Genomic DNA, 23,216 nt, shown 5'->3' with positions numbered 1-23,216 from the left:
AGCAATGCCAAAACCAATATTCATTAGCTTAAGACAAATGGCACTTTAGAAATTAGTTCATCACATAATATGAAAACAAACCTATACATTCTTACAAAATCGGCTTGAATGTAATATTCTAGTTTCCAAAGTGCATATGGTGAAAGCAAACGGTTCGATGGTTGAAGGAACAAATATGATTACCTCCCAATAGGAATCTTCCACCTTACAATTACAATACTGAAATTACTTCAGGACAGTCATACATAGAATTTAACTGTTGGATAGGCTTTCTTTTGGTGAGATTGTCCATTATAATTTAAATACTTTGCTGATAAAAAACGAGGACTCAATCATTCAATTTCATTAAAACTGTGATTTGTACAAACTGAAGCTTCGGGATCTCTTTGACTTCTTACTTTCAAATGTATAATGCTTAATACTTTTTAATAAATCTGTTCATATAATCCAACTGATTACTGTAGTTTATTGAATCTTATATTTCATATTGCTGCTAGTGTGTGTGCATGATTGTGTGTGCAACTTATAAATCCTTAGATGCTAGAATGGTACAACAGTTATTTTTAACTAGGAGATTTAGCAAACTTACTAACATTCAATGTATGTATGAGGTAAATGTGTATACAAATGTAAAAATCTAACAAAAAGTTCTGGTTCGAAAAACTTCCATTTTAAAACATTTTCAATTATCACATTAATTTTCTCTAAAAATTACTAATGTGCAAATTCTGCCATGCTAAAATTAATAGATAATCCCCAAAATATTATTTTAAAATAGTAATCTAATAGTGATGGATGCTTCAGATTGATGATTGTAAAGAAACTTCAGAATTTTAAAAATCACACTTCAGATCTTTTTAAAAGCACCACAATACATTTTTGTAGCTTTTTGAGGGGAAGCAAGAACACAAAATAAAGATATAGTAATTCAAAAGAACATAAGGAAACTTCTCATGCCTGCAAGGTGGTAGCTTTGGAACAAGAGTAGGACCCTAGATGCAATCAGTCCCTCATCTACTTGGACTAAATGATATCACAGTTTAGGGACAAAGCTCTTCCCCTTACACATTTAGTTCAAATGAGAAGCCTGTATGAATCACTAGGAATTATTTCATAAAGTAACCAGCATTTACAAAAACGGCCACTAAGAGTGCTTTAAACCGATAACCCACACAGCCAACTTCGCCCATCCTGTTCCATTCCTTCGAACTTTTCCCTTTTGCTAAAGATAAAGGGCAAACAAAGTACAGGGAACAATTCTTTCCCAGGGAGCAGTTTGATACTTGGGATGTTGTCAAGAGGAGGTATTAATACATTTATTCAAAGGAAGAGTGGGGGGGGGGGTCTGCTGTATCTGAGTGGGAGGGTCTTCCACTGCCAGAGGAAGCAGCTTGGCTAACTGAAACTGCTTCATGATGCAGAGGTCCTTGGGTAGCTCTCTTTAGCTATTATTTAGAAATGGAAGCGCGATCGGTGTTTTTATACTGTCCTACTTCAAGAATTCCCAGTTTTTAATAACTAATATGTCAGGCAAAAGGGTAGGCTAGACTTCAAATGCTAGATTTTTTTTTTTTACATTTAGGAAATTGTTCAGTTGAATACATGTAAGTTTATAAATTCTATAGAACAGATTTCCTGGGATTGTACCAAATGATCTCTCCATATGTATAAATTTGGCTTTTAGTAAGTTTCTAAAGAAACAGAATGAATACTAACAACAGAAGGCTCTTATGAAATCTCTTAAGCCAGTGAAGGGTAAAAGGGTAACAGGGAATTAGTATTCTTTCCAGCCAGGAGTGTTGTAGCCATATGGCTTCAGTAGTCTGACAGGCATACATTTTAAGTACACATATAACTCTTCAATTGGGGAAAAATATGTCTGAAAGAGAACTGATAAAAGATGAGGATAATGAATGTTTCAAAAACTATAAAGTATGTTTCACAAAAAGTGGTGAGTTCCTACAGCAGCAACTGTATCTTCTTCTGAGACAAAGCACCTAAGAATCATCCGTATGAGATATTTTCTTCCACAATAGAGTTTTCAAGTTATTGAGTATTAAGGAATGTTCCATTTCCATCTGATTGGCTGAAACTTTCAGGGCAATGCAAGAGTACAGTTGTTTCTCTAATTCTTCATGTATTTCTAAAGGAGCCCCGAGAAGCAGATAGTCTTTAAGCAAATGGCACACCTTTGCTAAATTTGGCTGAATTATTTCTGTAGTACATTTCATTTTACTTTGGTCACATACAGTTCTACAGTCTGAGCCATATACACAATCCAGGTCAGACTCACAGTGACGATCTTTAATAAGTTCTTTTAAATTCATTTCTGGCACTATTTTTCTCATATCCAACATTTTTAAGTCATATTTATCATTATAACCCAGGTTTTTGGCACTCATATCACACATGAGAAAATTTCCATACGGTCCATGGAAAATGTCTTCCACAAATTCTAGGAGCCCTATAGCTATTTTTGCCTTTCTCGGCCACGATGGAGTAAACCACTGATCCATGCTCCTTCTGAAACCAAAAGGAATGAAAAGTTCTAAGATCCACGGAAGGCTTATTCCAAAAAGAGAGGTATATTCAACTTTTTCCATCACATAAAGATCTCCACAAAACCCCAACAATTTGGGAGTGTGTTCTTTATCCTGGAGAATTACCATGAGCAGGAATTCATTTAACTGGAGGAGTGCCCATGCTGACTTTGCTTCTGGCAAGGAAACACGACCATCTTTATTCCCATCAGCCACAGTCAAGATGAGATTAACCAATTCAGGAAGATTTCCTTGCTCTCCCAGTTTTGCCTAGAAAGAAGTCACATATATATGTTGAAATATCAGGTGCACTCAGTTCTTATTTTTAATTAAATACTGCTTATTGTCAGATGAATTTTCAAAAAATTTAACAAAATAAGTATCCCAGCAGTGAAATAACCTTAAGCAAGGTTAAGCAGCAGGTTCACATTTACTAATATCAAATTTTACTACAAATAAGTGTGTTTAAAGGTAGCTGCTTTACAAAATACCAATTGTATAACTATTGAACAAAGCAAGAGTGAGTGCCTCCATCCTAAAGGGAAGAAGAAGACACAGTGACTGAAAAATTCCATTTCATCACCCAGCATTCACCTTTTATCCTCTGCACTTTCCTTATAGTAAAGTTAGCTATAACAAATATAATCACATCACCAGGTTTCCTGCAGACCACATGATTTTGTCTAACCTGTTTGTGGGCATCTTTGACCTGTTTGGTCTCTATCCTTGGTAATTTTGGTGGTGTTTTTTGGTTCAAAAGACCTCTAGGAGTAAAGGTTATTATCCATCAACCTTAGGACAATTTCATTTGGCATTAATTCAGATTCATGCAATTTTTCATACCTGTACTTAATCCAAGACTTAGCTATATTTTAATAGTTATCATAAGAGTTTTTAAACACTACACATGGAGCCTTTAAAAAAGTAAGAGCAGTAACAGAAAGACTGTCAACTGAATTGCAATGGCAGTTTCTTATTTGTAATAGCCAATTTATAGCAGGATCATAATGGGGAGGGAGAATTTAAAAAGTTCATTTCATGCAATCCTTATAAAACTTTCCAACACAAAGTCTTAATTTTAATCTAATGATTTTGCCACAAATATGAAGTAATTAAATAATCTGTCTAGTATCATTACTTCCAGCTCAGTCATCATCCCTCCAGGCAATGGAGAAATAATATACTTACTTTAAAAAGCCCATAGACCATCTCTTTGAATTTTTGAACAGTAGTTCCTCTAGTTGGTTTATCAAACAGAATTGTTTCCTTCCTTGGTTCTAGTTCAGTTCTGAGATCAATATGAGCAATTTCTTCCATCTGGCATTTTATAACTCCTTGCAAATTACCCCATTCTCCTAAATACATCTGTACAAAATGGAATAAACCATGATTATAGGTGGAAATTTATCTTTTAACACAAATGCTCTCTGTAATTGATACTCAGTATTTCACTGACTAAATTGTTGGCTTAAATAAGATGACCTGATTTTCTGGATAACAAATCTTAAAATGTATATGCTATTTATACAAATATAGTATTTATAAAAGAACTGTAGCTGACAAGTGCTAACCTAGACAAAGCATTCCCACTACTGCTAAACTAGTACTTATATGCTGTGTTTATATAAAAATGCCACATGCTGTCTTTAAAAGTACTAAATTTAAGTGAATTTCAAAATATCAGATGAGCAGTTGTCCTTGATTTCGTCATTCTTCTCCCTTGAAAATAAGACATAGAAATAAGGCAACCTGAAGACAGTGACATATATAGGTGAAATAGAAGTTTAAAGTTTATAGCATTATTTAAATTTTATACAGAAATATTTTAATGTATTTCATTACAATGAGACTAGCTTCTTCACTCAGCTTTTACAGAGATGGAAATAAGTTGGTTGCATAGTGATAACTGTACTCCTAGAACATTGTTTAGCAGTTGTCATCAAACACTTTTAACAATATATACTTTTTGCATGGTATGTAACATGGAAAAGCAAAATGCATTTGGTAAAGGATATTCTGTAATTTTTAGTAAATCACGGCTAATAAGCATTTAAAATTCATACATTATTGTACATTTTGACATGTACTTTAAATCATTACTAAATATACATTTCACACCCATTTGATTTATGGCACTAATTAATAACCATAAAATTAAGACTTGCTTGAATGCAGTATTATTAATAAACCACTGTTATAAATTATTTTATAGTAACAGGTTTTAAATGAAAATCTAGATGATGCTGCTCCAGCTTAAAATCGGATGTGACTAAACAGTAAAACTCATTTCAAAAATTCAAAAACTACTGTAGCTGAATTGGGTCCTTACATTCCTTCCTATTTGGCAATTTTTCCTAAAGAGTCCTTTTATCAAGTCCCTTTGCAGATGATTTTGCAAGCCTCAAAATACTATGATGGATGCAAACTTTAATATAGTGTGGTAAGCTTTATAGATTGGGGAGCTACATGTTACATTAAGTATTGTGTGTAGGAGACACGAGCAAGATTAATTTGTCATAACATCACTAGATAGGACTGATCTTTTCAACCTTTTAAAAATAATTCAGGTAGTGGGATTTCAAGGATAAAATGAATAACTTAACCCTCTGCATGCTTAGGACATTTGCTCTTAACCCTTCCTTATAACTTCCCTCAAAGCCAAACTTTCAGTCCTTGGATAGTAGGCAGTCCTGTTCTGTGCTGTTGCTAGCCGTGAATACAGATAGTTCTTGACTTCAGTCCGTTAATTGACACCTGAATTACAGTTGTTAAGTTGTGCCAGTTAAGCAACCATGCCCAAATTTATAACCTTTTTTGCAGCAGTCCTTAAGTGAATTACCGCAGTCCTTAAGTGAATGCTGCAATTATTAAGTGAATCCATTATCCGCAATGGGTGGGGGTTTTTTTTGCTGAAAACCAGAAGTAAACACCAGTTTTTAACAAAAAACACATTGTAAATCTTGGTCATGTGACCGTGCGATGGTGCAAAAGGGTATAAATGCCAGCTGGTTACCAAGAGCCCAAAATGTAATCAGGTGATCATGGAAGGAGATGGCAGCCCTACTTCAAATCTGGGTTGTAAGTAGACCTGGGGAGATCTGCCGCAACATTGTATGGTCATTAACCAATTGATTGTAAGTTGAGGACTATCTGTAGGTATTTTGTCAAATTGCTGGATGTTCTGGTATTTCTTTTTTGTCATAGTCCAGAACCGTTCTATGTCTTGCAGTGTGAAGGGGAAAAGAGAATTATGTAGATTGGGAAAAAGAAAATCTGGAGAAATATGAGAAGGAGAAACAATAGCATGGTAGGATATTCTTAAACATAATGCCTAGCATTCTCCTCCATATTACAAAATACTTGATTAAGTCAATTCTTTATTATAAAACACTATTAGCAATATTGCATGGATTCTGTAAATAACTAAGCAAATTCAAGGTTGGCTTTGGTTTTTTAAACAGTTCTGTTTTCTCTGACATTTACAAACTAGTATATCTTAGAATAACTAAAATGTCTGTGTTTGCAGCAATCACTATATTTAGATGGATGCAATTTTAGGGGGTCAAATGAACCAATTGAAGTCCTTATTAGGAGACATTAATCACTGCTCTCTGTAGTTTTTTTATCTTTAATATATGAAATCCATTTTCATCTATTTTCAACTGAAGCATTATTTAAAGTAAAGTTACACAGTATTATTTATCATTTCATGTTTTTTTTCAGAAATAAAAAAAATAAATCAGAGTACTAATACCTGATTGTTGGGTTGAGTTGACAAACATTTTCTGAAATAAAGTGTTTGTCTTGTACACAGGCTACTACATGCTGATCCATCAATAACCCCACTCTTGTATTTATCACACTGGAAAAATGAAAAAATTATACGTGAGAATTGCTATAATTTTAACCAGCAGCAAACTCAAAAAATGTTATCATATAGCTCCTTAAATATAGATCTCTCAGTATATAGATTCCCTGATTCACTATTGTATTCCTTCACATAATTCCTAAACAATATATAGCTATTTTTTTCCTCTCCAGTGAACTGAGATTTGATAATTTAATAAGTAAGCTACATCAGAGTTTTTTTTTCTAATACTATTTCTCATGACAACAAAACAAAAACCAAGAACATAAACTACTGCTTTATCTTATTAGACAAGTGCAACAGCAAAAGTTGGTTAATTCTTTCATAACATTTCTCTCATATTTAATTTATAAGAAAATACTAAAGGTAGAAGAGCCAGTCAGGAATACCAACGAACCTGATTTTTTCAAAAATATACTTACAATTATTTTCTTGCAGTCATGCCCTCTGCAAAGTTCTGTGTAAGATGAGTACTGAACATAAATAATCCAGCTGCCAATAAATACTCCTAGCCAAGAGAAGAAGAGATATTTCATCCGCATATAAGAGAAGCGAACCTTGAGACAAAGACAAGTGGAAAGGGAAAAATTCCAGTCATATTTACGATATTTAAGAAAATCTTAGTTCCCCTGTGCTAGAAATGAAGCATATAACAACAAAATTTAAAAAAAAGACTTCTGTTTCTCTCTCTTCTTTAGAATTCTAAAGAGGCAGGAAAAAATCTGGGGAACTAGACCATCTTCATTCATTCTATGATTGGCACACAAGTTCTCTATCATTCATCCCACCTGAAATCAATCAACCAACACACATGCACATGTATGAATTATATACCTGACTCTGAGCTTTATTCTCATTCTGGTACTAACCCAACAAGCCTATCTACCCTACAATATACCAATGATCCCATAGCAAACTTATTCATGCCCAGATCTAGCTTATATGCATGTCTTGACTTCCCTTTTTGCAATTCTAGGTTACTCACAGAATAGCATCATAGACTTCCTTTCCTGTTTCTGTCATTCATTCTCCCACTCAGCTGACCCCCCCCCCGAGCATTTTTTCCTCCCTCAATTAATCGTTATTCTTATTTGCCTGACCTCTTCTTTCTACAACAGTAATAGACTGAAAATGTGAAATGGAAGAAAGGCCTAAGTTCAACACAAAATTCCTTTTCTGCAGTCATGAATAATGTTGTATGCCAGACTGCTTCTCCCACGTTCTCCTAATTTGGGAATGTCCAAATTTCTTCATAATATTGCTCTTTTCTACAACATAATTTGGGCTTTATTAGACTTGGACTGGTGTCTCTCCATATTTTACAAAAGAATAGCTTATAGTAGCCTCAAGCTGCACGGCTAATATTAAATAATGGTTGTAGTTAAAAATTCAAAGTAATATCCAAACAGTACCCAATTATAGTATATATATAAATTAGGGATAGTTGGACAGTATGCAGATTTGGAGAGAATGAAGCAGTTATCGTGTCCTATTATTTGTGCTTTTGCCTGGGAAATCTAGTGCAGCATGGCAACTATGCATATATTTTGTTTAACCTTACACACAGAGAGACACACAGGAGTCAAGAGTTCAGATATATATTATCCACTTTAACCTTCCTGGAGTCTTCCATCACTGTTTATATATGTTTTCCTTTCCCAGAGAAGACATGTTCACATTGCCTTTGAAATGAGCCAGGAACTTCGCAGCCGTCTACCTCCGAGTCAGACGGAACTTAAATGCGGCAGAATAGGAGAGGCAAATTCAAGCTCTCTCAGTTCCAACAGTTCTTGTCAACAAGGCACTATGCTTCAGGCTGAACAGACTAATCAAACAAATATAGAGTATGCTCCAGCCGGTAGCAGGGACTCTGAGGCCGCCAATAGATCAGACAAGATGGATATAAATGGTGGCACTGGTCGTACCGGCAAGCCGGGAAACCAACTCACCCATCAGCGGCTGCAAGTAATAGAGATGTGCCAGCCGGGACAGAGCTCCGAGGAGTATGGAAGAGTTGGGCCGAAGCCTCAGAACCAGTGGTGGGATTCTGCCGGTTCTAGGCGGTTCGACCAAACCGTTTGTTAAATTGCTGGCTCACCCCGCCCCTTGCCCCGCCCCTCCGCACCACTATTTATTGCCAATAAATAGTGGTGGGCGAGGGGTGGGTGAGCCAGCAATTTAACAAACGGTTTGGTGGTTTTTTGTAATTTTATTGGCCCGCGGAGCTTCAGCATAGGCTAATTAGCCCGTTGATTAGATCGGCCTCCCGACTCTCAGCTGATTTGCTCTCAGCTGTTTTGCTCAGGGTTCTGCTGCTTGCTTGCAAATAGTGCTACAGATTTTTTTCCCCTAGCTATCCTGAAAAACGAAACTGAAAGTAAAGCAGGCTGTTAGCTTTGCTGTTGTGGCAATGTTGGAAAATTGGGCAGGCAGATTTCTTTTCTTTTCCTCACCAAAAAAGGTAGGTGCAAACAATGGGAAATTTAGGGAAAAAGAGGAGAGTTCAAGATTTTAAAACACAAAAGAAAAAAAGCTCTATTTAACTAGGGAATTGTAATAATTGAGATACTATGAATTGTATATTGTGTTGAAAGCAGAAATGGTTAAGTTGTGGTTTGGAGGAATATATGGGGGAAATTATTTGGTTTATTATTATTGGTAAATATAATTAATTGATGTGTAAGAAATTGGATTGCATGGAAATAATTGGAATATTCATGTTCATATTGATTAATATACAAAAAAGATAGTTATATAACTAATTGATTTATATTAAAATGTTTAATTTATATTAAACAACTGTAATATTACATAATTAACCAATGTGAGGATGGATACAAAAATAGATGACAATGGGAAGGGGTATAATATAGAATCGAAGGGAAAAAATGATTTTGATTAAGATTAGAGATGAGGATGAAGGGTAATATTGATTTTTTAAAAAAATAGATAAGGAATAAATATGGCAAAAAGGAAATATAGAAATTGTAAATTTAATTGAAATGACTAAACACTGTTTAAATTTGTGAACCGGCCAAATACTCTGTTCAAAGAAAATAAATTGTATGTTTGTATGTGTTTCTAATTATTGCTATTTATTCATATTTGTTCTCTTTTATTCTTTAAAGTTTAACAATTCATTCTTTATTTTAATATCTTTATATTTGTTTGGGATTGCTTTTCTTCCATTTCATCTTTTTTACTGTACAGCAATCTTTCTCCTCAAATCTACCACCTCTCTCTTTTCTTTCCTTACTTTCTCCCCCCCGCTTCTCCTCCTCCCTACTTCCTCTTCCTTTCTCCTTCTCCTTCTCTCTTCCTCCCTCTCTTACCCTCACTCCTACTCTAATTTCCCTTCCCTTCCTTCCTCCCTTCTCTTCCTTCCCTCTCTCTCCTTCTTTCTTCCATCTCTCTTCTCCTTCCTTCATCCCTCTCTATTGCGGTATCCTTTTGTGCATATGGATTACTCAGAGGGCTGAAAAAGTTATTTTTGACTTGTCCTCGTACTTTTGACCACTCCTTGAACTTACCACTGTCCTCACATTTTACGTTTTTCGCCCTAGTCACCATGGTGAAGAGAAGCAGTTGTGAAATGAGTGACACGGTTGTTAAGAATGCTACAATGGGCATAAGGGTGAGGTCAAAAGTGCGAAGACCTGTCAGAAATGACTTTTTTCAGCCCTCTGGGTAGTCCTTTTGTGCATATGGACTACTCAGAGGGCTGAAAAAGTTATTTTTGACTGGTCCTCGCACTTTTGACCAGTCTTCGAACTTACAACTGTCCTCACATTTTACGTTTTGCGCCCTATCTTGTCACTGTGGTGAAGACAAGTAGTGGTGAAATGACTGGCACAGTTGTTAAGAATGCTGCAACGGGCATAAATGTGAGGAAGGTCATAAGTGCAAGGACTGGTCAAAAATGTGAGGACCAGTCAGAAATGACTTTTTTCAGCCCTCTGAATAGTCCCTATGTGCATATGGACTAGACAGAAGGCTGAAAAAGTTATTTTTGACCGGTCCTCGCACTTTTGACCAGTCCTTGAACTTATGACTGTCCTCACATTTTACATATTACGCCCTATCTTGTCATCGTGGTGAAGAGAAGTAGTGGTGAAATGACTGACACGGTTGTTAAGAATGCCGCAACGGGCATAAATGTGAGGATGGTCATAAGTGCGAGGACCAGTCAGAAATGACTTTTTTCAGCCCTCTGAGTAGTCCCTATGCACATAGCCACGCCCACCCAGTCACATGACCAGCTAGCCATGCCCACTCAGTCACATGACCACCAAGCCACACCCCCAACTAAGCCACGCCCACAGAACCGGTTGTTAAAAAAATTGAATCCCACCACTGCTCAGAACAACTCACCGCCTTCTGATAAAGACACAGCAGTCCAGATCAATCAGAATCGAATTATAGTGAAAAACAGAATCCAATATTGGCTAATGCAAGGTAGAATCCAAAGCGGTGAAATTCAATAGAGTATTCTCCAGAGCAAGCTAAATTTCAGTCTCTTCAGCTCCACTGAGTGAATAAAACTGACACCAGCCGAGCGAAGGAGGCGGAACTAAGACAAAATTTAAAGGAACATACACTCAGTCTCTAGCTAACACACTATTGAAAACCCACGCTTTGGATTCTCCAAGCAGCGCGCTGGAGAAGACATGTTCACATTGCCTTTGAAATGATGCAGACCACCTGGAAGTATGAGTTATGAGGACTTCAGTTTGCACAATACAATCATTTTGCTTCATACAGTTAGAATTTTCTGCAGGATGCTGCATAATTCCTGTAGTAAATGAGGACTACTTTCCTTTCAGCAAGTAAAACAAATAGTATTGGTCTGATTAATAAAAAAAAAGGAAGACTTGCTTAGAAATAGAAGAGATTAAAATTTAAGTGAGCTAGCCTGTGGCTCTTTTATTTTGAAATCTACCAGGAAGGCAACTATGAATCTTGCAGAAAACTTCATGCTGTTTTCTGATTCATTCTTTTGGAATCAGTGTTTCAGGATAAAAAACATCCAACTAAACAACACAATGGCGATTCAGTACAAAACTTGCTTATTCCTCATTAAAAAATAATCCCTAAAAATAATCTTCCTATCTATCCATAGCTCTCAAAGTATAACATATTTATTGGTAAATCATGCAGTTATTATATCTGCTTTCATTAGAAGGAAAAAATTAAATCAAGGGGAAAAAACAGTGGTTTTATTCACTGTCTGACAACTACCTAACATTAGATCTTACCTTACATCAGAATAAACTTTCAACTATCTCACCAAAATAACAAAAACAGTAAAATTGTTGGCAGGTCCGAATTTTGGGGCAGAAGCAACATTAAAAATAACAAACCAATTAATCTTACTTTAAAAAAGACTAGTTTTCAGTCAGGAGCTGTTAAAAAGATTGAAGGGGCAGACAAAAGCTACTAGTTTATTACTTGCTCTAAATGTCGGTTGCCCAATAAAATACAATGTTATTGTTTGAACAATTGGCTGATGGGCAACTTGAATTGCCCATACAGAGAAAAAATGTTTTATCGTTACATAAAAAGAAATTTTCTTGACTATGCTACAAGTTGCATAAATCCAATGATCATTAATTAATACATTTCAAATTGTCATCATATAATTTGTATTAACATATGTGAAATTACTTTTTTGAACAATATGAACATTAGTTTGAGTATCAGCCCAAAACAAAGTATTAGAATAAACTCAGTTTATACAGATGAAATCCCCCCAAATACATTATATCTCCAACATTTGCCAAGGAGTCTGATAAAGATGCAAAATGATCTTCTGATGAATTAATTTAAACTTAAGATTGTAAGAGACATGTTTAACATTCTTGAAAACACAAGGCCAAAGCTGTATTAAGCTAGGATATTCCTATACTATTCTAAAGCTCTTGCAACTTTTCAGTATCTATTTTAGAAATAGTTTTTAGCTTATAAAAGCACTGCAAGTTTAAATTCTTCCAAACCATATCCCAATACATTTGTTTTTGTTGTTTTTAACCATTTGGTTGTGTCCAACTCTTGGCGACTTTATAGCCAAGTGCAGCTTCTTTCAGTTGTTTGATGTTCGTCTTTATATCAGTTTTGATGTTATTCGCGTTATCAAACCAGCATTTTCTTTGCTTGCTCCTTCTTCTTGTTCCAACCACTATTCCTAGCATCATAATTGAGTATTTTTAAATTCTAAAAATGTATTATACATTTTTAATTTTTTAAAAAACCCCAATAATTTTGACCAACTAATTAATCACAAATCTAGGGTTTATAGTAATAAACAATGGGCCACATTGAGAGTCAGCTATGGTGTAGTGGTTAAGGCATTAGGTTAGAAACCAGGAAAGTTCTGGTTCCACCTTAGCTTTGAAGTCAGCTGGGTGATCTTGGGCCAATCAGTTTCTCTCAAACTGAAGAAGCAGGCAATGACAAATCACTTCTGAAAAAATTTGCCGAAAAAACTTCAAGGACCAGACCAGGCAGTTGCCAAGGTTAAAAAAATGATTTTAAGGAACAACAACAAAACAGAACTAAGTTAACCAAAATAAATATAAATATAGCAGTTTGTATCATCATCATCATCATCATCATCATCATCATCATCATCATCATCATCATTATAAAAGTTATTTGTCCAGATGCATTAACAGATACTTTAAAATACAGCATTACTCTGAATTAAGTCAAATTATACTAATGTTCCATCCGTCCGGAGCTCGGTGAGTAACTCATTCCAGAGGGCAGGAGCGCCCACAGAGAACGTTCTACCCCTGGACGTCGCCAGCCGACATTGTCTGGTCGACGGTATCCTGAGGAGGGCAGCCCTGTGTGAGCGGACAGGACGGTGGGAGGTGGGTAGGAGATGGTCCTGCAAGTACCCCGGACCTAAGCCATGGTTCAGGCATGGTTGCCTGTAAAGAAGGATCCATGCCTGGTGCCTGGAAAACCTGTATACCAGGTGAAGTATTAGGGGACCAGCCAAGCATACCTGGCTGAGGAGCCTGAGGTAAGACTTCCTCCTCAGAGGCAATGCATGTCTCCCTGCTGCTTTCAGGAATGGCAGAATGCCTATCAGCCTCTGCCCATTTTTGGGCCTTGTCAAATTGCTTTTCTAATGCACGTTGACGTCTCTTAGCATCCTTTTCTGATGCAGAGGAAGTGGAGGCTGGACAGAAAGTTGGGACCTGGTGGAGGTTCCTTTGGATTTTGACTTCCCTTTATTAGGGGCTGTAACAACCGAGGTCTGTCTGAGAGAAGAACAACCAGGGTTGCAAGAGGAAGACAGTGCTGGTAACTCACACTTTATTATTGCAAAGTTGCTCAGTTCAAATTCTTCTTTTACCTTTTGCCTAGATATAACGATAAATACAGACTAAGTATATCCAATAAATAAGAATGTCATTAGCAAGTTTATTTCTCTTCACTTCATCAGCAGGTAATATTACAAATGAGATTACATTAAATGTACATTCTTGTTTTAAGGAAAAGAGAGATATTGAGGACATCATCAATTTGAGGTTACTCCTGGTGATTTATACGACTAAAACTATGCAGTTTTCTTCTCAAAAGCACATGTTGTCTCCTTCTCCATTCCAATTCAACTTGTAACCCTGGAATGTTTGGGCTGTCTTCCACCCAAATACTAATCAGGCTTGACCATGCTTATTTAACCAATTACTAACTAGTCAGACAATGTTTGGCAACTGCAGCCATCTACAAACAATGCTATTAGGAGTGTAGTTCAAGGAGACATAACATTTAAGTACCTAGAGGAAAAACCTGTTTGTCTCTTACCCTTGCAATATGCTAGATCAAAAGCAAGCACAAGTGAAGAGATTATGGAGTACTAAGTAAACAGTTTGTGTCCCTAACCTGTCCATGATTTGTGAAGAGAGAAATTTATATCATTTTTTTTTTTTTAAATTGTTCCTTCAAGTCAGTTTTAGACTACAGGCAACTGCCTGGACTAATCCCTGCAGTTTTCATGGCAAGCTTTTTCAGAAGTGGTTTGCCACTGCCTCCTTTCTAGAGCTGACTGAAAGTGACTAGTCGAAGATCACCCAGCCAGCTAAAGCTACACTACATCAAACTGGCTTTCTTCCTTTAATATGACAAATCTATAAAATGTATTGCCCACATAGCAAGGAATGTTGCTTTAACAACATTATCCATATTCTGATAAATTAACTGGAGTGTTTACATCTCACATATCAGGAAGAGTTCACAATCTGGTATACGTCAAAGTATTTATCATTTTCTTCCTCTTGCAGTGAGAGAGTGAACCAACTACATTATTTTCTATTAAAAAAGTAAGAAAGAAAATGAGCACTCTTGGGCCACAGATTGAGTGTTCTATTTCCCTGTCTATGCAATTACTATGATTTATAGTTTCATCTATATGCATACACAAATTGCAACTCCCTTTTGCCTGTTTATTAGTATGCACTGCCTATACGTTTTTGACAGATCTGGAAGAAAAGAAACATCTCTTCTTGTATTCTAAAAATACTGGGTTAAATAAGAGACAAAATTATTTCTAATACTTGAAAGATTATGGCTGAATTAAAAAGTATATTCAGATCCTTACAATAATTCCTCCCTTTACATCAAGCGATTAGAAAAAACACAAAATTTATTGATTTTTATCCAATTTTTAAAATAATAACTCAAGGTGGCAAACATATATAATTCAGTGCTGCTTTCTTTTCTTATTTTCTACACAACAACAACAACCCTGTGAGGTGAGTTGGGCCCAGTCCATAACCCTGGACACCTACTATTATTTCTTTGCTTATATCATTAAAGTTACTTTTTCCTTCTAGCCTATAGGATTATCATAGATTTATCCTTTTCAAAGGGAAAAGTACCTTGGAATAATAGTGAGACTGGAAACAGTTTTCAATGCAACCTTTTCCTTTATTAATTTTCAATTGACACTTCATAGAACCTCAAAATATAGCACAGCTAATATACAAGCAATATTGCCAATCAACTGAGTTGGCAGTTTGGGGGTTCAAGTATCTTCTGCATCAGTTCCTGCTTGTATTTTTAAAGATCAGTTAGTCAGTTGTACTGGCATATAAACTGACTTCTATACCTTCTTTTCTGTTGTAGAAATTTTTTTCTGATGGTCCAAAATCTACTCTTCCTTATAAAGGCCTAAGAAATATGGCCATGTATCAGATAAACCATTATCTTGTCTACATTTTCCTAGTCTCAACCTTTTCTATATTTTTCTTCCTTGAGATTTGCTAGTCTGACCATTTTCCCCAAATCCTCTCTTTACTTTGGTTTGGATCAAGTTTTCCTGTAGATTTCACAGCAAATCTCAATTTTAAAATCTACTTTGTCCTCCATTCTCTCTTTCCTCTGCTGTCTTCCATAATGGTCTTTGGGCATTTATGCAACAAGTAAGTGGCAGATGTGAGTAATCAAGTTTTTATTTTGATTTTTTTTTTACAAAGATAAAACAAGGTTGGGCTTGGCTAATACACAGAATGGAGATCCCCTGGGAACATCATGGCTATAGGCTAGGTTGGAAAAATTGAAAGAAACATCCTAGAAATCAGCAATAGCAACCCATTTCACTATCTTTGCGAGAAAAAAAAGTACCTATATAAATCCATGAAGTCAGAGCTTGATTTGATAAAGATTTTACCTTTAGAACAGTTAACTCTTTCATCAGTTACCACCTGGGTCCAATCAGCACTTTTCTTGCAATAAGGGTATAGCTTAATGGCCCTTAGAGGCATTTTTATAAAGATTAATTAGGCAGGAAAAGAAGTAAACACCTCACGGTACAAATTCTGTTTTAGAGTATCTTTTTTCAAAGCAATATTATACAGAAAGGAAATGAGAAACTATAAATAAACTAAAGAGCAATGATGCAATCTGATCACAATACAATTTGTTTATAATATTGCTTTTCAATGGGGCTCATTTTGTTGTATGTAGAGACAATATGCAATATTTTAAAAAAAAGCTTTGTGGGAAATTGCTGAAACTATTTTCTCCAATCGCGAAACATTTTACAGACTTTTATTACGATTTCTATACCTTATTTATAACTGAAGTATGAATATATACTTATTCATCATATTTTCTTGAGTTAAGAAACATTGAGCAGAGAGCAAGAAATAATAAGCAAAATAAAATGTAATCCTAATATAACAGAATATGAGATACAGCTGAATCTAGTTTTCAACACCTCATTCATTATACCTCTCTATACCTTTCTAATCTGGCAAGCCACCCATGTTTCTATTATGTCCAAGCATTGATTTATACAATGACCTTTATTCTTTGAACTTCTCATATTTCCTAAGGATTTCTTCAAATCATCCAACTGCAAGTTTGCTTTTCCCTACTTCTTAGCATATTCACCCTTCATATGTATTTGAGTTGCGATTAAGACCTCATTCTCTCTATATGACACATATCTTCAACACAATTCTTCCATATTGTTCACTCACTCTAGCATTCAATCTACATTTATGTATCATCCATTTATTCTTTAACCTGTTACATTCTTCTTAAATAATCCATTTCCACTACTACTTGTGTCTCCTGAAATACTATTTTCATATATTAAAGTGAGCAGAAGTAAGTTGCTATATATAGCCATTTTGCTTTTTTCAAGACACATTCATTCCTTACAACACATCAGAAACTGCCCACTACCTTTCTTTCTGCAGGTACACATCTTTCTTCACATTTTAGTAAACATTTTGATAAATATACTGTTTGTTCTATTTTTTTCTATTTATGCATATCCTGGAACTGTTCACTTAACTTTCTCTATCAAACACAACTACCTTTGTACTTCACATTAATTTTCAGGTCCACGCCTATTCCATCACAGTCTTAGAGTTTGTTGCAAACATTTGGATTCTCAGACATCAATATGGCATCATCAGCATTAAAAAATACATGGTTATTCATGCTTTTGATCTATATACCTCTAATGTCACAAGTATTTATATATTTATTAATTATGAAGTTTAAATTATTGATATAACAATGAGTGCTGGTTTTGGAAGGGCCCATTTTTTCATTATTATTGAGCTGCCTAACATAAGCAAAGCTTTACATCTTGTCCATGAGATTTAACTGGCATATTACTCAATCAAACAAGTTATATTTAAATTGATAGTTCTGTTGGGAATGGAATATTTAAATACTGTGTTCACTTCAGGACAGTAACTGACTAGTCCCTAGAAAAGACTAAGTCATAACCAAAATCAGTAATCTGAAACACTAAATATTTTCTCTTCCCCGCCCCTCATCCAGTGAACATCTAAAAATATCTGATTTCAGACCTAACTACTATCTATAGAATGCTGAATGAGCAAAATAATTGCTGAATAATTCCAAGTCTAAAAGTACGTCAGCCTACAATTTAAGCATATGTATTTCTCAGCATTAGAAAGTTAGTGAAACTACTCAACACAGCTTTTAACATAAGATATGCAATTAGTATAATTATAGTTTGAATCATAATTGTGATAGCTACTGTAAATTTGCTGAAAGTCTAGTCAGAAACTAGTCTTACTATTAAGAATGCAGAATATTTCCTGGTTGCCATTGTCATAGGCCAGGAGTGTCAAGCTCGATTTTATTGAGGGCCGCACCAGGGTTGTGTTTGCCCTCCAGGGGCCAGGGTAGGTGTGGCCAGTTCAATGTCACTAGTGTTGTATTAGCTCCTTTGAATGTTTTAAGTAGTTATGACATGGCAATCTACTTTAAAGAACAAGTATTTTGTGATATCTGTCACATTAAAATAAAATTGCTTTAGACCCTCTCTTCTCTTTCCTGCTAATCCTTTTGGAAATTATCCAGAAAATACTGAAAGAGAAAGCATATGACGACACCTGACAAGGAGTTTACAGACTCAATATTCTGCTAAGTAATGTGTACTGCATTGCAATGAGTTATTCATCATGCCAAATGCATTTCAAGTAGCATTTCTGAAAAAAGTTACATCTCAATAGTTCCATAGAATACTGATATTAATATCAGATTGAGACAGAATGAGACAAATTGTTGCACATGCATTGAGGTAGTGTATTTCAGTATTCTTGAATTAAATCAAAGTTTAAAGCAATCCAATAAATGAAGAGAAGTCTCTTGTTGCATACCACTTGTTTTGATTACTTTTTTCACTCTGTTGAAAAAATTCCTATTATATAAATCTTCTCTTGCTATTGGGTTACAAAGGAAAAAAGGGAATCAGTATCTCATAATTTTGTTGCACTAAACCACCAGTAAAAAAACCCAACAGGAAACAATTGAAATTTGGATACAAGAAGCTTTAGTATTATATCAGAAAGGAAAGACAGAAGTTCCTAGACAAGAATTCCATGGTAATTGCCAGGATTAGAGGTAGCAAGCAGCTCATATTAGGAGTGGACATGCTGGTTTATTTTTATGTTTTTATAAGAGAGAATTATATTTAAAATCTAGATTATCTGAGAATGGTAACCAACATTAAGCAATTAAGCAATTAAGTTCAGACAAATGTGTCTCCTAATTACATTTAAAATAAGGAACTTGATTCCAAAAAAAGTATTAGTGCCTATTCCCATATTTCAAATTTAGTCATAGTTTATTGGGATTCAGTGATATATCTTCATCAACTTCCTATAAAAGCTGTTTTTTAACATGCAATATAAATGTTAAAGTACATAACTGAGAATCATTTGAAATCAATCTATTTGGAGAAATATTTACTGGCATACAAACAGTTAACAATACCTGTTGCTAGGAAGAAAGATACAGAAGGATAGATTCAGACATAAGTATAGAAATATACATTTGTTCATAATCAATAGTTGAAATCACTTTGAAAAGGAAACATCAGATGTCAATCCCAAATTAACAGTATTTTTATACAAGTTCATAAAAAAGTTAAAATAATTAATATTTTTACTATATTTACTAAGCAAATACAAACAACCATTTGACCATTTGTTTTATTCGCATTAAGTCAATTATGTTCACCATAGAAACAAATATATCACAGTGGCTGGGTTCAGAGAATACAGTGAGCCACAAGCTACTAAATCAACATAATGACTATATAGTAGAGGAGAACTCAGAACTCTCTTCCACCCAGCTGTCACCTTCATAAATCCCTCCCCTTCCTGCTGTAAGCATCGATTTAATGCTGTTGCACTTCAAATTTTGAAGTGTCCTGACTTTCTGCCATCTTAAGTTAGTCAGCTCCACTTCCAGTGAGGCATCAGGGAACTGCTAAAATGGGCAGCTAGCAGCCATTATTTTCATGGGAATGGAAAGTGCAAATGAGAAAGATGAGATGGTGGCAAGGCAAGTCCTGGCAATGAAAAAGCACCAGGCTTTCAGTTACAGAAGAACTGCTGCAAAGTTACTGAGATAGAAATACAGGTTGTGGTGCCTATCTCAATTCATACAGAACAGGTCTTAAGCAATGACTGGATGTATGAATATTCTACTATAGAAAATGGTCAGTATAATCCTAAATGAAATTGTCAAATTTAAAATCAAAGTATTTTAATATGAAAATATAAACAACTACAACTTTGAGCATAAATGTAAATGATCACAAATGATTCCTGTGATGCTTCATAGAATTAATGGACTTTTAAAAGTGTTTGTGGAGGAGAAGTAAAGCTTGAAATTATGCCAAGGACACAAAGATTTGAGAACAAACTAGGAGAGGGGAATGATGAAGACATTCAGATATGGTACATAGCCAAACTAAAGAAAGGCTGTGAAAAGAAAGGATGCATTTTATACTCTGAAAAGCCATGATACAAAGAAACAAAAGCCATAATAATTAGTTACTTTATTATGTCTCATCAAAACAAGTTTGTTCCTGTTTTAAAAAGGGGCTGTTATTCCTGTGTAAATGATTGGAAAATGTATGCGCATAGCTTTTTAATAATTGCATAGACATTCCCACTTGTCTAAACATACACACCCATTATGCAACTCTCTTTCATGCTAAGCAACTTTATGCAAAGCATAGAAAAAGTGTAAATATATGTTTACACCATGTGCAAATGTATGTGAACTGAATCTGATTAGGAAGCATCTAACATAGAAACAAAATTCAGCTCTTGCTCAGAGCACAATATAGATTTGTTAATGCTTTTTATTTTTAGAACATACAAAAGCAGTATTAAAGTTATTCTGCTACTATACTAAGAAGGACATTTGATTGCCCTTGCATATAATCACACCATCCTCTTAAGGGATGTGTTGTACAAACCTCTTCTGAATCCATTCTATTAAAAAGGAGTTGCTCATTTAAATTTCCTTGATTTTTATTTAAATAAAGATAACTTTTAAAATAAGAGTAAACAAGAATGAACATTTTCCAGCTTTATTTTTAGAGTGGAATGGGAAGACTATTACTTCTCTTCATCCAATGCTGCAAATTTAATCTCATTTGAATATTTTTTGAAAGAAGCACTTTTTACAAGGTTTTTTACATATTTCCCACCCATCCTCACTTCCTATTTGAAATAACTGCAAAAGCTTTTTACATCATTTTTACACATCCCCATTTATTTCTTCTCTTCATGTCTAAATATAGACTTTCTATATAAGTACAGCCAAAGTATCTTTTAACCTGTATACAAAATCCTATAGAGCAGGGCTGTTAAAACTGGCGGCCTGTGGGCCACATGCATCATGTGCAGGCCATGCCCACCCCAGCTCTGTGAAGGGAAAAAACATCGTGATATGTCACATGACAGCAACGTGATGCGGTGAGTTTGACACCCGTGCTATAGAAGGAATTACACCAGTACATTAAACTATATGAAAATTCCATAAAATAACAATCAGACTAGAAATAGGAGATTGTGAGGTCAAGTCGCACCTTAATCATGAAAGCCAGCTGGGTGGCTTTGTGCCAGTCACACTATCTCAGCCCAACCCACCTAACAATGTTGTTGTTTCTGTGGGAAAAGAAGAGGAGGAAAGTGTGTTGGATATGTTTGCCACTCCAAGTAATTTGCAAAAAATAAGAAAGGCAAGAGACAGATAAAATTAAAAAATAAAAACTTTCTTTTTTCTACCACACTTTTTTTAAAACCAAGAAAATAGTATAATACAACCAAATAGGTACGGTCACTAAAGATTTTTTTTTGATGCAGCAAAGATGTGCATACAAGTAATTATGTTCATGCTGCAACAATTTTGTCTGGGGTGATTTTGTAAACCGTCTGACTATAGTTTAATAGATTTTGGGAATTGCTTGTTTTATGCTTCCAGGAAAGGCCTACAGAGAATTTTGATAAGTGTGTCTAAACTCATCACAGAATTTTTGTAGATGGTTAGGCTCTTTTTTTTTTTTTTTAATTTGATTTATATGCCGCCCTTCTCCGGAGACTCAGGGCGGCTTACAGTGCGTTAAGCAATATTTTGAACAATAACGTTCTGTAAATCTGATAAAAATATCTCAAGAATATATTCTTGCTCTCTAACAATTGTAATGCTTTACCGTGGAGTAACAGGTAGTGAAGTTAAAGCACAATGAAGAGAAAATATATTGCCTTCATGATTAAATCTTTATTTAATATAGGAAGAAATAAACAGGAACATAACCAGCTCCCACTGCCTCTTCCCGGCTTACATTTTCTAAAAGGTTAGCACTTTACAGAGGACATTTCAGGGTTTTTTGCATGTGTGTGTGCGGGCGCGCTGCTTTTTAGCCTTTTACAGTATTCTACCATTGACCTCCAAGACGCAACCCCGTCAAAACAACGTATCTTCAAATCCTAAGGATGCCCAGCGAGTTTTTTTTTTTGGGGGGGGGGGAGAATTTTTTTAATCTGGGAATCGGTAACAAATCCTTTGCTCAATCACCAGGAAAGCTTTTGACTGGAATCACAGAGATAATCATAGTTGGAAAGACTTTTTAAACAGGAGGCATCATCACCATCAAACCTCCAACATAGCCAGAGCCAGGAGTGGGGAAACAATGATGGGGGGAGGAGGAGGGAGAAGTAGGACTGCTGGGTTGAGAAGTGGGGTGGGGGTGGGGGGAGGCTTTAAAACGAAGGCTTAGGGCCGGGCCTAGTTAAGGACACGGCGAGGATTCGGTTACCTGCTTCATCCCGTAGTTGCTCACTATCCCCCCCCCCCAACTCCAAAAAAAGAGAGGAAGGCTCGGGAAGTCCTGATAAACTGATGGCGCGGATTCCTAACCGCCGGGCGGCATTCTTTTGCTCGGGCTGCTTCGCCGAGTAACGCCGTAGCCAAGGATCCTTCGCAATTCCTCCCCACCCCCAATGTACACACATCCTTCCCTCCCCCGAGCGGCTATCCTCTCCCCCCCCACCCCACACTCGCTTCCCCATTCGCGGCCAGCCTGGCCCACGCCTGGCTGCTCCCAACCGCAGTGCCTGCCCCGGTGTTTACCCCGCCACCGCAACCCCCCCCCCTCGCCTCAGCAGCCCGTGTCCCGCCTGGACACCCTTGCCCTGCCTGCTTACCTGCCCGTAGTAGGGCTTCCTGAGCCAGGCCCCCGCAGAGACCCTCCTCGCCATGGCAATGGCACATCCCCGCAGCGGGCTGCAGCAGTCGGAGGGTTTGTTTATTTTATTTTATTATTTTTGGTCGCCCGCTCGGCCAGATGGCCGGACGGCTTCAGTCAAAAGCGGATGAACGACGGGGCCGACCGGCGGGCTGCGGTTCGGGCTCAGCTCGCCCTGCCAAGAAAGCAGCAAAACGTGCCCGAAAGCGGGGCGGGCGGCTCCTCTCGCGTCTCTCCGCCCCGCCCCCTTCGCCGCCTCTCC

The 23,216-nt window shown here is 36.2% G+C and overlaps 1 protein-coding gene across 1 annotated transcript; it reads right to left on the bottom strand.

The window, feature by feature from the left end:
* Positions 1-1,902: 1,902 nt before the first annotated feature.
* On the bottom strand, positions 1,903-22,967 carry DIPK1A (divergent protein kinase domain 1A). The gene is made up of 5 exons (XM_070939380.1): positions 22,914-22,967; positions 6,831-6,965; positions 6,295-6,402; positions 3,729-3,905; positions 1,903-2,810 (listed from the first exon to the last, which is right to left on the bottom strand). Exons 1-5 carry the CDS (start codon positions 22,965-22,967, stop codon positions 1,998-2,000), a joined length of 1,287 nt encoding a protein of 428 aa, XP_070795481.1. The 3' UTR covers positions 1,903-1,997.
* Positions 22,968-23,216: the final 249 nt, after the last annotated feature.

The sequence above is a fragment of the Pituophis catenifer genome, unplaced genomic scaffold, assembly GCF_029215685.1.
Source record: "Pituophis catenifer annectens isolate HBS135680 unplaced genomic scaffold, rPitCat1.0.hap2 SCAF_3, whole genome shotgun sequence".
Classification (NCBI taxonomy): domain Eukaryota; kingdom Metazoa; phylum Chordata; class Lepidosauria; order Squamata; family Colubridae; genus Pituophis; species Pituophis catenifer.
This window is presented reverse-complemented; position numbering and strand designations above follow the sequence as displayed.